The sequence below is a fragment of the Macaca thibetana genome, chromosome 3 (genome assembly GCF_024542745.1).
Source record: "Macaca thibetana thibetana isolate TM-01 chromosome 3, ASM2454274v1, whole genome shotgun sequence".
NCBI classification, from domain to species: Eukaryota; Metazoa; Chordata; class Mammalia; order Primates; family Cercopithecidae; genus Macaca; species Macaca thibetana.
The window spans coordinates 55551277-55569093 of NC_065580.1; the positions used below are offsets into that span (position 1 = coordinate 55551277).

General features: G+C 37.9%; 1 protein-coding gene across 3 annotated transcripts in view; it reads left to right on the forward strand.

The window, feature by feature from the left end:
- Positions 1–17817, forward strand: part of RELN (reelin) — a 515960-nt gene that overhangs the window by 372045 nt on the left and 126098 nt on the right. For all 3 annotated transcript variants that reach the window (XM_050782664.1, XM_050782662.1, XM_050782663.1), the window contains exons 23-27: positions 1542–1679; positions 2531–2717; positions 9364–9569; positions 11548–11719; positions 12158–12358. In XM_050782664.1, coding sequence (XP_050638621.1) covers positions 1542–1679; positions 2531–2717; positions 9364–9569; positions 11548–11719; positions 12158–12358 — 904 coding nt within the window. The remainder of the gene's footprint in view (positions 1–1541; positions 1680–2530; positions 2718–9363; positions 9570–11547; positions 11720–12157; positions 12359–17817) is intronic.

The window sequence follows — 17817 nt, forward strand, 5'->3', positions numbered from 1 at the left end:
AGCCATTTCTTAGTGGGATTATGAAAATTGTGATGGCTGTTTGCTTACAAATATAGACTGATTACCATAGAGGAGGTGGTGCATCTGTCCCACTGTATGTTCCATGACAAGCACTGATAGGCAGCAATCCTGTGTCTACTGGATGCACCTTGGTGAATCCTGGTATTATCCTGCTAGGAATGAAAATACAACCTATTAGTCACAGATCATTGATAAAATAAACAATAAAGGCTTAGTCTGAATTTTAACCGTCTGTTATGCACTTAGGGAGTACTTAATATGTGGGTAATTGACGCAATAGACTTTAATGGATCATTCAGATCATTAAGATCAAGGGTATCTGCATATAGTGTGCTTGGGAAATGTTCCTTCAGTGGAACTGAGCATACACAATAATTTTGCAAATCATTTTTTGTTTCTTTGTTTCATTTAGCCCTTTGACCAAAAGAACTAACCACAGGCCCCTGAAAATTCCTACAGGTGAAAAATATGCTATAATTTTAAAGGAATGTTTTATAGCAGTCAATGAATAGACAGACACCTTCTTGACATCACTTTCAAAATATCCACTTCTCTGGACTTTACATTTCGTTGCAGTGAACTAAGGTCCCAAGTGTTTCTGTCTGTGTAATGAACTGTTTAATTTTCATCCCCACTTAAGATCAGTTTATCCATGAAACTCAGGCAAGTTAGTGTTTCAGAAATGAGTAGAATTTAGCATCCAGATATTCTTCTTTGTAATATAGTACATAGTGGTATGTCTTCTCAACCCCAAAACAATACCACCAAACAAAACTTGTGTTTTATATTACGAACTAGCTGAAAGTGTTCTCATAACTACTGTATTTATTGTAAGAAATTCTTTTACTCTAAGGTTACACATCTTACATTTTTGTCTATAAAAGATAGGCTAAGTTGGCAGTGCACAGTGGCTCACACCTGTAATCTCAGCACTTTGGGAGGCCGAGGAGGGTGTATTATCTGAGGTCAGGAGTTCAAGACCAGCCTGGCCAATATGTTGAAACCCTGTCTCTACTAAAAATACAAAAATTAGCGGGTATGGTGATGTGTGCCTGTAATCCCAGCTACTTGGGAAGCTGAGGCAAGAGAATGGCTTGAACCTGGGAAGCAGAGGTTGCAGCAAGCCCGAGATCGCACCATTGCAATCCAGCCTGGGCAAAAAAAAAGATAGGCTCAATTTAGCAGTTTAGTAGATGTCTTTATTTTTTAATATTCTTTCTTAGTACTTTTTCTAGCAACAAATCTGTGCAACCAACAAAATCTGATACTGTGTTTTTCTTTAAAACGGCTCAAATTAAGATTGAATTGCATCCAATAGACAGATTTCTCTTTACCTTTCTTTCAGGATGGAATTGTTGCATTGGATAATAATTGAGTGGAAATTAAAGCAAAATGATGCCAGCTAAGCTCAAGTTCCAGAAAGTTAGTTAGCTGAAAGATTTTGGACTCTGTCATTCTGTGCCAGTGTCACTGCTGAAAGATTGAAACACTGTTTTTGTTATACTATACCTTGTTTCTAGGTCCAGTGCCACCCGCTTCCGTTGGAGCCAGAGCTATTATACAGCTCAAGACGAGTGGGCTTTGGACAGCATTTACATTGGGCAACAGTGCCCCAACATGTGCAGTGGGCATGGCTCATGTGATCATGGCGTATGCAGGTACGTGCACCAGAAAGCGCGATGAGGTCCATGCTTCTCAAGATTTGTGGCTGGAGGGTACTACAGCAGTTGTCATCAGAGTGATATGGATAGACCGATAAATAATGAAATAGCCAAAAGAAACAAGTCCTCCCTTCTGTTCTTATTTTAGATGTAAAAGATATGGTTACATTAAAAATAAGTATGAAACCATATATTCTTAAAACTCTAACCTCAAGACAAGGCCTCTGGGGCTTCAACGTCAGAGTTTATTAAAAGAGGCTTGCCATTTTTTGCCTTTTCACCCACTGAGAGTCTTAGAGCACTAGTCAAACCCTGCTGCATGCCCTCTTATCCCACTTCACCAGTTCAAGGTTGTATACGTGGGGAGATGGTGATTGTTGCTAATGAGGACAGAGGAACACACTTGAATACCTAAAGACTCTAAAAAGGGCGTAGTTTAATCAAAAAAAGGAACTCTAAAATGTGGCCAGAGTTACATGTTGGTTGAGCAGACCGACATTTACATGTGGCTTTTTAAGGCTATAGGGAAATCCCACTATCTGTCCCCGCCAAGACCAACACACACTCACATAAGCGCACACACCAATGTCCTTTTTCATAAGTACTTGATGCCCAAATTCTACCTTTACAGCATTATTTCTTTTAAGAAAAGATTCTGTCAGTTTTCAGGGGAGTTTGAAAAACTGAGGGTTGTTACTACCACATACCCAGATTAACACTGTAGGGAAAAATCTAGTGTGAATGATAAGACCTGAGCAAAAGTAAGACATGGGAAATGGTTGAGGTCGGGGGACATAGCATTGGCAGGTGGGCCTGTAACTTGCCTACTCAGCCCTGCTCTCTCATAGGTGTGACCAGGGATATCAAGGCACTGAATGCCACCCGGTAGCTGCCCTTCCTTCCACAATTATGTCAGATTTTGAGAACCAGAATGGCTGGGAGTCTGACTGGCAAGAAGTTATTGGGGGAGAAATTGTAAAACCAGAACAAGGGTGTGGTGTCATCTCTTCTGGATCATCTCTGTACTTCAGCAAGGTATGACCAACAGTTGGGATGAGTCATTGGGGCCATGGCTAGTTTAATATGAGACTCTGAACTCCAAATGTACAAATATGAAATGGTTTTATTGATCCCCACGTTCCCTCCTTTTGACTGGGCTCTGTCAGATTCCTATTCCTTAGCTACCTCTTGGGAAATTCTTGTTTTTATTATTATTATTATTATTATTGTTTTTGGTTACTAAAAAATCAGGTTCGGCCAGTTTAAAATTCTACCCTCCTGTACTTGATGTAAATACCATTTCTTTCCTTTCCTCCATTTCCAGCCAGGCTTGTGTGTTGAGGAAGTTTGAGTAGGGAAGGCTCTTGGTCTCTTCTCACCCTGGCCTATGGAGGGTGTGTCAGTGTGAGGCCTGGGAGCGAGGAGGGGATGAGCTTAGAGGTTAGGGCAGCAACTCTGGAGCCAGATGGCCTGGTTCTATCCAATTTGACCACTTTATGATTCTGTGATTTTTTTTAACTGTGTAAGTTCTGGGGTACATGTGCAGAACGTGCAGGTTTGTTACATAGGTATACACGTGCCATGGTGGTTTGCTGCACCCATCAACCCGTCATCTACATTAGGTATTTCTCCTAATGCTATCCCTCCCCTAGCCCCCCACTCCCTGACTGGCCCCAGTGTGTGATGTTCCCCTCCCTGTGGCCATGTGTTCTCACTTATGAGTGAGAACATGTGGTGTTTGGTTTTCTGTTCTTGTGTTAGTTTGCTAAGAATAATGGCTTCCAGCTTCATCCATATCCCTGCAAAGGACATGAACTCATCCTTTTTTATGGCTACATAGTATTCTATGGCGTATATGTGCCACATTTTCTTTATCCAGTCTATCATTGGTGGGCATTTGGGTTGGTTCCAAGTCCTTGCTATTGTGAACAGTGCCACAGTAAACATACGTGTGCATGTGTCTTTACAGTAGAATGATGTATAATCCTTTGGGTGTATACCCAGTAAAGGGATTGCTGGGTCAAATGGTATTTCTAGTGATTTTTGAAGCGCATTATTTAACCTCCTGGTGATTTAGCTTCCCCATCTGTAAAGCAGGGATATGGAATATCTACCTCATGAGGATTAGTATGTAGATTAAGTGAGTTAATATTGGTGAATCATGTAGAACAGTTCATAACATATAGGAAGCACTTCTGTATGTGTTTATTAAATCTGTCAATCCATTAATTTTAGGAATATGACTGGAAGAAGGAGGAATAGTGGTGAGAGTGGGGGTATGTAGAGCTGTTCCTAGAGAACTGACCAGCTGTCTGGGGTGGGTAGACATCTCAGGTCCTATTCTGGCTTAGTTTGGTGGCTGCTGGTGGCGTCTGCTGATGTGGGACTCTGTAGGAAAGTTTTTCTTGCAGTAGTCAGCTTCCCCAGTGGTAGCACCAGATTAGGCATGCAGATTACTAGAAACCAACTAAGGACTGAGGTGCCAACCAGAATCACTAAAATTGATCCTTTTGGAATACCCCAACCTGTGTCGCTTGGTTAGGGATGGGAGAGGGGTATAACCACCTCTCTCTCCTCCCTCACTGCAGTCTAGGCAGGACATTCTTTTTCTCTTTTCCAATCCATATCCTTATATAGTCTTGAAAGGGACTAAAAAGAGAGCAGGTCTGGTATCCAACCTGAGCAACATGTCTAACCCTAATCTGTAGAATGTGGAGTGTGTAATATCACTTCTTTCAAGCAGGTAATATAGCCACCAATTCTGAGGCAATTGGAGGTGTCCCACTTCGCTTCGTGTAACAAGTAGACAGGTGTGAGTGATATGCTACAGGGCTGATAGGTTGCAGAATCTGTTTGGGCAGAAATCCAAGATGTGTTAATTTATGCAAATGCAAAAATAGCTGCAGGTTTTGTTTTAATGCAGGTGAAGAACAAAGAAACATCAAGTAAACAAGATAGAGGATTATAGAAAATCAGGGAAGGAGTCCATTTAGCAGTATTTCCTATCCATTGACATGGAAGGTCCTCCCCTGACGATTATTGTTAAAGATAATAGTCACTCAGTTATCAAAATGCATTGCACATATCTGGATCCCCTGTATAATTGTTCAGAAATGGAAAGGTTGTGCTTCCTGTAAGCATCAATTTTAAAGTAAGAGTGTAAATCTTTTACCAATACGTACTCAGACACCCCAGTGAGTGCACGCGCCCGTGCGCGCGCACACACACACACATATTTTAACATGTAAAGGGTTACATATCAATATTTCTTCCACTTAATTCAAGATGATCTCTGAAGTCAGACTATCTGGGCTCCAAAACTTATTGATTGGTTCACTTTGCAAAGTTGTAACAACTCTCTGTATCTCAGGTTTCTTGACTTAAAAGTGGATATAGAGAGGAGTAAGTGAGTTGGTGCAAGTAAAGAGTAAAGAATAGTGTTGGGAACACAGAAAGAGATCATATGTGTTAGGTATCATAGTTGAATTTTATGAGAATAAATTCCAAATTTGTCTTATTGAATATTTTCACATTTATGCCCTGCAACTAACTAAAAATCATTTCAAGGGTAAAATTCTCTGCCCCTTCCAATTCAGCTTTCCCCCTAAATTTTTGTCAAAATACCCCTGGGTTACATTTTACTTTTTTCTGTTGATTCATTCAGAACTGTTTTGAATTCTAAGTAAGAGGAGCTATCTTAACTTTCAAAAGGAATAAATTTGGTTTATAGGAAGGAAAACACAAGGAGGGCTTAAATGGGACTGGTGCAAGAGAGACCTGGAACCAGTAACTCCAAAGCTCACAGAACTTTCCCCTTAAGAGTAGACCCAGTTTGAAAGAGTAGACCTGATTTGCAGGCCAGCTGTCACATGAGAATGGAACCATAGCCACAGGGCTTTCCAACCAGTTCTGTAGGAAAACACAGGGAAGGCTCCTGGTGGCCAGTCACAGTGTCCTGGGAGGAATGATGTACTATGATTGTATAGCCAGATTCATGCACTCACTTGTTTGGAGGCAAGGTGGATACACTGTCTGGCAGCCCCCACCAGTAAGCATGTTGAAGTGAAGGGGCAGCAACCCAAAGGAAGGGTTCCTTAGACCATTTTCCCACCAGCCTAGATCATATTATCTAAAACTTATCTCCAGCCAGATGTGGTGGTTCACACCTGTCATTCTAGTACTTTGTGAGGCTGAGGTGGAGTATCATTTGAGGCTAGGAGTTTAAGAGCATCCCAAGTAACATGGCAAGAGCCTGTCTCTAAAATAATACAATAAAATTAGCTGGGCATAGTGGGGCATGCCTGTACTCCAAACTAGGAATGAGGGAATGAGGCAGAAGGATCGCTTGAGCCTAGGCGTTTGAGGTTGTGGTGAGCTATGATCACACCATTACACTCCAGCCTGGGCAACAGAGCACGACCCTGTCTCAAATAAATAAATCATGCATACATACATACTTCCATTCTTTCCCTATCTGATCACAAATATTCAAGCTGGTCTCTAATACTCCTGCCCTAACTACATAGCTTATATTCGTTTTCTAGGCATGAGCCCTTTGCTCCAGCTATGAAGCTCTTCTCACCATCCAAGGTTTTGCCACTGCCTACCATTTTGCCTTTTATCTTCTATGCATTCACATAAAATTTTCGGTGTTCTGTTCAAATCCCCCTGCCTCCCTGAAGCTTTCTGGAGCTCTGGCAAACTGTACTTCTCTCTTTTCTTAGAATTCCTCTCTGATTTTTACATATAAATGTCATATTTTAATTTTCGTCCTCACAATTACAAGCAGAATGTGGAGTCCCACGACTGAGCCAAACTCTGGCTAAGGTGTGCAGCTCAGAAATGCACGTCATGCACTAGACATTTACAAATCAATACATACTCTTGAGACTAAATACGTTGGAAAATTATTAAGTGATCATATGACTAAACGGGGCTTGACTAGAAATCAGGACTGGGTCTGCAGCCCTTGGTTACCATTTCTGTCTCTGCCAGAAGTCCATGAATCCATTCATGTTTGTTTTTATAACACACGGTGTTCTGCCTGCTATAATTGTTGAAGAAAGACTGAATAAATGAATGAAAAACATTAAGAAAATTGGGAAACAATTAAAGATTCTAAAGAAATGGTTATTTTCAAGTAAATAGAATTGCTTTCTAGTGACATTTTGATTAATTTCAAAAGACTTTAATGGAAAGTAAACGGTGATTAGTCATGAAGTGTTTTGGAGGCTTTGTTATAAAGGTTCTAGATTCTGAAAGCTTACCTCTTAAAACTTGTTTTATTTTAGCTAAACCTTAAAGCAGTAAATCATTTTAACCTAGAATCTGGGGGGAAGTTGGAGGCGATTTTCCATATACCAGGAATGGTACAATATTACTACTCCAATACATATGCACACACACACATTAGATATGTATATGTGTTTACACATATACACATAAATACATTGATCACAGCATAACAGAAAAACTGCAAAGCGTATGTTACATCGAATTCTGAATTCTGGCAAAAACTTTGCCATGAGCCATTTCCCTTTTCTTTTTTCTTCCTTTAAAACACTATTCAGCATATCAGGTCACCAAACAAAAGAAAATGGTTTGTGCTATTCTCTAGGAAAAAACACTTCCAGTGCCAAACTAAGCATTTGTGTGGTATTTTTCCATCATTTACAAAAATGCCACAAAACATTCTTTGAAAACCTCTGTAGACTAACACCATAGTCTCCTGGAAAAACAGCACTACTCTGAATTTCACAGTAGAGCAATCATTCCAACCAACTAATTGTGATAATTGGATTTTTATAATTCCCCTCACCTTAGATCTTTATCCTTCTGGCTCATTTCCACATGCCAGGTTTCTCATAGGAGTTTGCGGGATTGGAATTAACCTGCTAGGTTCTATAGTTTTTCTTCCAAAAATCATTCTTCCTGTAATGATCCTGAGGCTTGAAAATGCTAGGATCTCTGAGGTGTTCTCACTTACAATATTTCAAATCAACAACAGGAAAAATTAAAAGGCACATATAACAACTGAAAAATGCATATAACTTACAAGATTTCCTCAAATACATACCTAAAATTGAGATTTCCAAAGAATGAGTTTCTGTCTCTGAATTAACTTCAGTTCTCATTTTGCTAGCATCCGTGTTTATTTTGAAAACTCTTAATTGGCTTTAGACCTATCAGTAGCAGTATAGTCTTTTAATTAACCCCAGGTATTTCCCAGTGACTTCTAATAACAGAAACCCTTTCTTAATTAACTTAGTGGATTAGAGTAGAGTTTAAATCCTAAGTGTGAGAGCCATTTTTCTCTAATACTATGTATATTATCTCAGGTTTTCTTCCCAACTTTTAATTGAACTTCCTGGGAGCGCTCAGAGATCAGCTCAGAGAAATCCATGGACGAGCTTTGGAAGAGTCTGTTTAGGTGGAAGACTCTCATAAGCAAACCTTTCTTCAGCCCCATTAGCTGAAATCATTTTGAACAACAGGAACAATGACAAACCTTGCTAATTTCTATGTGACACCTCACCACAGGACTGTGACCTTCAGGGGACTTAATAAGCAAAGGAAGCAAGTTAGTGGATTTCAGGAAATTTGTAGCACTTTTAAGACACAGAGACCATTTAGTGGTTGCAAAAATTTATTTAAATGATCTCTCCTAACCTCTGTTTATGAGAGAGAAGGGAGGGAGACTAGGATCCTGAGAGATTCAATTCAAGTCCTCTTTATTTTCTTTTTTGAGACAAAGTCTCACTCTGTCACCCAAGCTGGGGTGCAGTGGCCTGATCTCAGCTCACTGTAACCTCCATCTCCCAGGTTTAAGCGATTCTCCTGCGTCAGCCTCCTGAATAGCTGGGATTACAGGCATGTGCCACCATGCCTGGCTAATTTTTATATTTTTGGTAAAGACGTGGTTTCACCATGTTGGCCAGGCTGGTCTCAAATTCCTGACCTCAGGTGATCCGCCCACCTCACCTCCCAAAGTTCTGGGATTATAGGCATGAGCCACCGCACCCGGCCTCAAGTACCCTTTCTTTTTGTCAAGAAGCTTCTGCCTTGCCTGGTCTACTTTAATTCTCACAAGACTGGAGGGTCAGGGGCATATCTCTGGAGAGGATGTTCTGTCTGGAAGGCATGCTGTGTACCAGCAAGTTCCATGCAACATGTTATTTCATCTAATTGTCGCAACACCATATGAGGAAGGTATAATTATCCATATTGTACCTTTGAGGAAAATAAAAGCTCAAAAAGGTCACACAGCTAGTGATCAGTATGAATAATGGGCTAAGACTCAAACCCATCTCCTGCAGATTTCAAATAGATGGTGTTTCATCTCCATTGTTCTGCCTAGAGGAAATGGGCAAAGTAAGGATTCAGAGTGTTTTCATTAAAATTTAAAAAAACATTTTAGTACTGTTTGGTATAATTAGCAATTCCCAAGGGTCTCTCATAACCCAGCCTGGGAATCAGTAATGTAGACATTAAGCAAAGATATCCAGCAACAGTTACCATAGTTGAATCAGAAACAACTAAATGGCATGACTCTTTCCACAATGAGTGGGGACAAGACCATTTCCACATAGTGCTAAGATGTCCAGGTGAATTTGAAACTGAAACAACAAAATGCCAAAGAACTCCCAGATTATTCAATTTGATTTTTCTTCTTTTCTGAAAGGCTGGGAAAAGACAATTGGTGAGTTGGGACCTGGATACTTCTTGGGTGGACTTTGTCCAGTTCTACATCCAGATAGGTGGAGAGAGTGCTTCATGCAACAAGCCCGACAGCAGAGAAGAGGGCGTCCTCCTTCAGTACAGCAACAATGGGGGCATCCAGTGGCACCTGCTAGCAGAGATGTACTTTTCAGACTTCAGTAAACCCAGGTAACTACCCACCTGATGAGCCTCCCAGTAGTTTCCAGGAATGGTAAATGTTAAATCATTGTTGGTGTGTTTCCAAAATGTTAACTGTTGTAAAAATAGACAAACCCATAAATATTTAACATGAATGATAGCCCAGTATATAAAGATTTTATTTCACTTAAGTGGCTGTACAGAAAGCATTTGTATTCATGTTTGAATTTTTAAGGATTTTTTAAAACTTACGACTAGAAGATAAGCAAGATAAGTAACCACTGTTTACTCAAAGAAACCATGGAATATGGGCATGTTCCGTGCTCATTTTCCCATTTGCAGGCTTGTTTGACTATTTTTAATGTACACACAAAGTATGCTTAGCTCTTAGATTTAACAGTAAGATGGATTTTTTTGTTAAAATTTTTCACACGGCTGCACCCAGGGCTATCCCTAAACAGTGTATGAGTAAGTGCGTAGGGCTCAGATTTTCTAAACACTTTGCCCTGGCCTATCCCTGTCTTAATTTTGATGTATGGGGAATATATGTAATAAAATGTCTTAGGCAATGACTGTTGAAGAGTTTGGGGAAATAACTCATGTTTAATAGTAATACCTATACCAGGCAAGGCATTTATATGTATTTAAATTTAGTTCTTTTGCAATTATGTAGTATTTTGAAATTCTGTATTTATATTTTATATAAGTATTATTAAAGTCTATTCAATGATATTATTTTAGAATACTCCTTTTTTTATAATCTGTGTATTTTCGTTGTAACAAAAAAAATAATTTTTTGTATGTTGACTACTATTAAGTTTTAACATATGGATCTTGTCCCTGTTTTCATTTTACAAATGAGCCTTGTTTATTGAAAGAAATTATCTAAGAATATATAAACCCAGTTCTTACAGATTGAATATGTCTTAAACATATTACTTAAAACATACTATTTTGTAGATTTAAAGTTCATAAGTTTGACATTTTAAAGTATTAGGTCATTTAAAGGTGACATAACTTTCCGTGATAAAACATAAGTAGACATGCAAACAGACCAACAGAAAGCATTTCTTCTAAGGGATTTAGGGGAGACGGAGAAACCAGAAAAGAGGCAACTGGATGAAACAAGAAATACAACAGGAATGGTGGGTGAGAGATGAAGCCTTGTGAGAGTCTCCTAGATGCAGTATAGTAGAGAGGGAATTGATAATGGTGCCAAACTGGCTTAAACAATGATTTTAAATAACTCAAATTATTTTTTCCAAGTAATATGTCAACCTGAAATTATTGAGAGTTCAGTAAGGTGACCAGGTACTTTATAGGTAAATAAAAATGTAATGGCGTCCTCAAATTGCGGAACTGCATGTCTTTGTCATGAAAAATTACATACACAAAATGATCTTAAAAAATAATTTTACTAACATGAGAATGTGCTTATGATGTAAAGTTTTAAAATGTAGATCACCAAATTATACATATAATGCCTTGCCTATATAAAAGATTACAAGCTGTGATGAGATACATCAAATTGTTAAAAGAAGCCAACCCTATGTGGTAGATTATGGGCAAGTTATGCTTCATTTTTAATGCATTTCTGTGCTTTCCCACAATGAGAAAGAATGCCTTTGAAAAAAATGTTAAATGTTATCTTCATGTATTAATATTAAACAATTTTATCTTGGTATTTCTTTAAAAAGTTATGACCATCAAAAGATACAGTTCAATGAATCAAACTCAGTTGAAATATTCTCCCTCTTCTCCAAAAGATACAATTCCAAATGAAATAAACATGACCAGGACTAAACCTGCCTGCAAGGTTAAACCTCAAGTCTGATATGTCCAAACTTACAAGCTTTTGAAAAATATTGAGATCAAACCAAACAAAACTTTCTCTTGTTGTTACCCTTGTTGTTTTAGTAGCTGCAAAAAAAAAAAAAAAAAAAAAAAAAAAAAAAAAAAAAAAACCAGCTTTTCTTTTCCCAACCATAAATGATCTACTTTTATTCAGATTTGTCTATCTGGAGCTTCCAGCTGCTGCCAAGACCCCTTGCACCAGGTTCCGCTGGTGGCAGCCCGTGTTCTCGGGAGAGGACTATGACCAGTGGGCAGTCGATGACATCATCATTCTGTCCGAGAAGCAGAAGCAGATCATCCCAGTTATCAATCCAACTTTACCTCAGGTATCCTCCTATGTCTGAACTCCAGGAAGACAGATTGTTATAAAAGTGAATGGCATAACGAACTCATTTCCTTAAGGATTTAGTGCTTGACACTGAATGTATCATATAAGTTGAAGGGCTTGTACTTAATTTTTTGTTACCTCTCTATGCTACCACTTCACAGATAATTTAGATGTAAAAAAGACTGACGTCTGGTTAAATCATCAAGCAAAATTGTTAGTGTGTTTATAAAATGATTAGATACACAGTGGTAAAATACTTTCAGTTGTTGAATCATCAGGAGAAAAGTTAATAGCTGTAAAAAGACATGGAGATTCTTCTGTGTTTTCCTAGAAATGCAAGTGGTACATGGCCCAGCATGTCATGAAATGAAAATTCCTTTCTTGTTTTCAAAGCTATCAAATTGCCTTTTTGTGTTACTTGTATTGTTTCTATTAGAACTTTTATGAGAAGCCAGCTTTTGATTATCCTATGAATCAGATGAGTGTGTGGTTGATGTTGGCTAATGAAGGAATGGTTAAAAATGAAACCTTCTGTGCTGCCACACCATCAGCAATGATATTTGGAAAATCAGATGGAGATCGATTTGCAGTAACTCGAGATTTGACCCTGAAGCCTGGATATGTGCTACAGTTCAAGGTATTTATGCACAAGCTTCTTCCCAGAGCAAGTTAAGGAGTAAAACATCTTCCAGATGTATACGTGGAACTCACAGAGAACACACATTTTTCATGTTCTATTAAAGAAGGGACTCACCTGTACAAAAGCTCAACAGTGTTAGAATTGCAAAGCTTTTCAGCTCTACTCATAAGGAAAGCAGCTTGCTAGTTTTTAAGGAGTCCCGAAAGTTGTGGGTATACCATTTCTTCAGGTATTCAAGGAACTCTGCCAGAATTAAAAATAACATTGACTTTTAGGACTTCAATCTGATAGTGACTTAATGAATCTCAAGCTTCTAAACGATGATGGATAAGTTGTCCTTTTCATCTTACTAGTGGTATTTGAACTTGCAAGATATTTTATGCTTTTGCTGTATTATTTTCGAACAAATTATCTTACTTAAATTCAGTAAATTTTTACTCCAGTCATCATTGTTCTCTTAAAGGCTTCTTGTGTTTCAGCTCTGTGATAACGTATCAACATGTATAGCAAGTATTTACTTTGACAAGGTCTTGTTTCAGAACCCTAATCAAAATTTCATTGTGTTTATAATAAAATCCCATAGGTGACTTCTGGGGTTGGAAGTAATGCAGTTTTAATGAGCTAGCACAACTACATGGTCCTTACATAATGGCAGGATGCAGATGCTAAATAATTTACAAGTGGAATTATTAAAGAGATCAGATGTTTATAGGCAGCTCTTCAAATATAATTTTCACAGGTCTGTAAACAAGGAGTTAGTCATAAATAATATGATTAGTAAAATGTTATCCTTGTTTAGATTCTGATGTTAAACTATAATGGAAAAATATCAATAACAATATATGATCTATATTCATTTGTTGGTAATACCTAAAGTAGTAACAAAATAAGGTTAATAGCAAATATATTTCCAGAATACTATGCTGTTTCTCATCTGACACCTTTTCTATTTAATTAATCACAAACCATGGTTGTGTAGGTATTAAAGTCTGCAAGGTAATATTCTGAAATTTTAAAAATCTAAATTTAAAAAATAGTGTTAAATATTTCAAGCACTTAAACAATGATCAGGAATGCAAACTGCTTAAGAAAATCTTAATTCTCTACCATTTGACCCAGCAATCCCATTATTGGGTATATACCCAAAGAAGTGTAAATTATTCTACCATAAAGACGCATGCATGTGTATGTTCATCAAAGCACTATTGGCAATAGCAAAGACATGGATTCAACCTAAATGCTCATCTGTGGTAGACTGGATAAAGAAAATGTGGTACATATACACCATGGAACACTACACAGACATAAAAAAGGATGAAATCATGACCTTTATAGCAACATGAGTGGAGCTGGAGGCCATTATCCTAGGCAAACTAATGAAGGAACAGAAAAACAGATACCACATGTTCTCACTTGTAAGTGGGAGCTAAACAATGAGAACACATGGGCACATAGGGGAGCAACGGACACTGGGGCCTACTTGAGGATGAAAGGTAGGAGAAGGGAGAGGATCAAAAAACTGCCTATTGGGTAGTATGCTTATTACCTGGGTGACAACGTAATCGGGACAGCAAACTCCTGAGGCACACAGTTTATCTATATAACAAACCTGCACATGTACCCATGAACCTAAAATAAAAGCTAATTTAAAAATTTTTAATTTTCATATCACACAAGCAGAAAGCTATTAATTTGTGGTTATTTAATAAGTATAGAGCACAGATCATTCAGGGGTTGATAATTAGTGTATGTTTGAAACCTGCCTATAAGAATTCTGGGTGCCATTTGTACAAAAATACACAGGGCTGGTGCAGTGCTGTGTGATAAACACTAGCTAGTCCTGGGACTATAGAAATGAAAAATGTGACCCCACATGAATACCTGTGTAACAAACCTGCATGTTCCACACATGTATCCTGGAACTTAAAGTAAAATTTAACAAAAAAAAAAAAGAAAAAAAAATATGACCTTAGCTTTCAAGGAACTAGAGAATGAGGCAGAAAAGTGAACAGTCACAATAAAGTCACAAGAATGCTGCAGTATAAGTTGGCTCTAGGTGCTATAACAATACTCTGCATAGTGCCTAACATGTTTCAGGCACTCAAAAAATGTCTGTTAGTTGAATAAATGGATGGATGGTTGAATGGATGGATGGGTGGGTGGAAAGACGGATAGGAGTAAAGGAAGGAAAGGAAGGGGAAGGGAGGAAGGGAGGAAGGGTGGATTGATGGATGAGTTCCAATTGGAAGTCTCTGGAAATACAGAGACTTAGCCAGCTGAAGAATGGAGGGGCAGGAATTCCAGTTAGAGACAACAAAATGAGCAAATACATGAAAATACACCGAAGTGCAAATGAGAAAAGGGGCAAGTCTAACTTTGAGGACTGTGGAGTATGTGCAGCAGATATGAGAGATAAAGTTGACTCTGATGGGCATTATATTCTACATTAAGTCACTTGAACATTATCCCAAGAGCAATGAGTCATGAAAGATTTTTAGCCTGTTGAATGCCAGAATCAGACCTGTGTTTTAGAAGAATCATTCAACTGCAGTATGGATGTTGACCCAATAGAAGAGGAAACCAGAGTCAGCAAGTACATTCATTCCTTCATTCAGCAAATACTTATAAAGTCTCTATATTCTATTCACATTTCTGGGTTATGGAAATAAATACAGAGAGTATGAAATAGGGTAATGGAGGATCTTTACCATTTTATAAAAGGTTGTCAGGTTGGTTGGCGTCACTAATAAAATGACACTCTTAAGCCACAACCTATAGAAAGTAAAGGAGTGAGTCATGCAGTTATGTGGAAAAGATCATTCTAGGCACAGAAAACAAAAAGAACCAACATCTTGAAGTAGGAATGTTCTAGAAACCACAAGTATGCCATTGTGACCATAGCAGAGAAAGTGAGCAAGAGTAGGACAGATGAAAAAAGTAAGGTCAAACTTTGACTTCTGTTCTGAATAAAATAGCAGAAAGGTGACACATTCTGATTTAGGCTTTTAAAGAATCATTGCTCTGGTAACTGTGCAGGGTCAAGGGCAGAAACATTAGCAGCTATCCAGTGATCCAAGTAAGAGATTATGGGAGATAGGACCTGTGAAAGAGGCAGAGAGAAATGATCAGATTTTTAAATATATTTTGAGTAAAGTAAGGATGCTAGAGCTGTAATCGAAGTCAGAAATGAGAAGGCCAGGTTGAGGCATAGCATGCGTTATAAAGATAAATAAATGAGTATAAAGATGTTAAAGTGATACAATCAATAGATTTGGGTGACTGTTGAGTAATAGAATGGAGTCTAGAATTATTCTCTTATTTCTGGTTCTGGCTGCTGAACTACAGAAAAATGAGGGTTTGCTTTAGGAGAGCAGTTGAAGAGGACTGGCTTGGACATAATGGAGTTACGGGTGCTGATGGGCTGCTGAAGTGGAAATGAAAAGGAAGTGGTAATGTGTATTTGTCCAGAAAGTAGGAGAGAGGTCATATCTGTTATTCAGACTACAGGCATTCAGAAGAAACATGAGGTTATGATTGTGAATGAGATTAAGAAGCATGCATACAGTAAAATGATAAAGTCAAGACTGAATCACAGAAAACACCAACACTTAAAAGGCAGGCTAGATGGTCAATAAAAAAGAAATGGTTAACAATGTTAAAAGCAATAGAAGGCCGGGCGCGGTGGCTCAAGCCTGTAATCCCAGCACTTTGGGAGGCCGAGATGGGCGGATCACAAGGTCAGGAGATCGAGACCATCCTGGCTAACATGGTGAAACCCCGTCTCTACTAAAAAAAAAAAAAAAAAAACAAAAAACTAGCCGGACGAGGTGGCGGGCGCCTGTAGTCCCAGCTACTTGGGAGGCTGAGGCAGGAGAATGGCGTAAACCCGGGAAGCGGAGCTTGCAGTGAGCTGAGATCCAGCCACTGCACTCCAGCCTGGGCGACAGAGCGAGACTCCGTCTCAAAAAAAAAAAAAAAAAAAAAAAAGCAATAGAAGAATCAAGTAAAAGAAGGATTAAATTTTCCCATTGCATTTTGTGAGATAGACAGTTTCCTTGGTAATTTCACTGGGGCAGCAGCAGCAAAAGTCAGATTACAATGGATTTTAAAATGTTGAGTAAAGAGGTCTACACAGTGCATACGGCCTTTCTCTCAATTTGTTTAGCTGTGTAGTTAGAGGGAGACCAAAAATCAGGGAGAATTTTTATGTTATTTTTAAAGGTAGGAGAGACTTAAACGTATGTATCTGATCCATAGAAGGTACACAAGTAAATATTTGTTGAAGGTATGCCTAACTCCTGAATGGAAAGTTTAAGATAAATTATATGTTTAATACAAATGAGAGTATGTCTACACTACCCTATTACCTGATTTCTAAAGCACGAACTTGTCACAGAACTTAAAGTTCCAACAACTTGTCTATGTTAGAAACAACAGCAATCATGGCAAATTTAAGACAAAAAGTTAACTAGACGTGCCCAATGTGGCTGCTTTCACTACATACCAGCCAAAGGCCTTTGGTACTATTGAGTAATGCAGTAAAAGGAATTTGTGTTAGAAGAGTTTAATCATGCATCTGAGAGGGTTAAGTCTTTAATTATATTCTTGATGTTTTACTATATAAACTTGGATAAACTGTGCACAATAAAATTTCTAACCAAATTATAAATTCTCTGAGAGATACTTTCTAGCTCTGAGTATGGAAATAAAGAAGATACTAAATCTTCTTTTTAAAAACTAGATAAAGCTACCTTATAGTCATCAGGATTAACTGATTGACCTCCTGAGCTATGGCTCAATATTATTAGCCCATGACTCTACCTTTATATCATCCTTTTTTTTTTTTTTTTTTGTCATATCATGTTCTTTTCATTCCTGATTTCAATTTTCCTTCTAAAACTCAGACTATTCTTATTTAGTAAAGGCTTATACAACAAAATGTGTGGCTCCAGCCAACAAATGAAATAAGATGTGAATAGGCCATTCATATAAGATGGCATGTAATTAAATGAACATGAGAAAAAGAGTTTGACATTTGTAATTTTAAAAAATGTAATAAAATTCATTACACATTTATTTGGAAATAAACTGTCTTAAACTATAATACTCAATGCCTAAACTGATTCATTTGGACTCAACCAATACAAAATGAACACACATAACTAGAAAATTTTAAGTGTTTCTACATTTTGGCTAATTAATGCTACTCTCAGGAATTTATCTGGTGATGACAAATCAACCAAAGAAGAAAGGTGTATTCTCTGCAATGCTATGTATAACAGAATGTGGAGGAAAGCTCTAGATGTGTAATAATTTCAACTGTATGACCAATATATAGATTCCCTATAAAGATCAGTAGAGAAAATAGAAAAGTAAGGACAGTTATGATAGACTAGTGGGATTTAGGTTGTATTTTTACAGTTTTTTAAATGTTATTAATCCTATGATGACAGTCC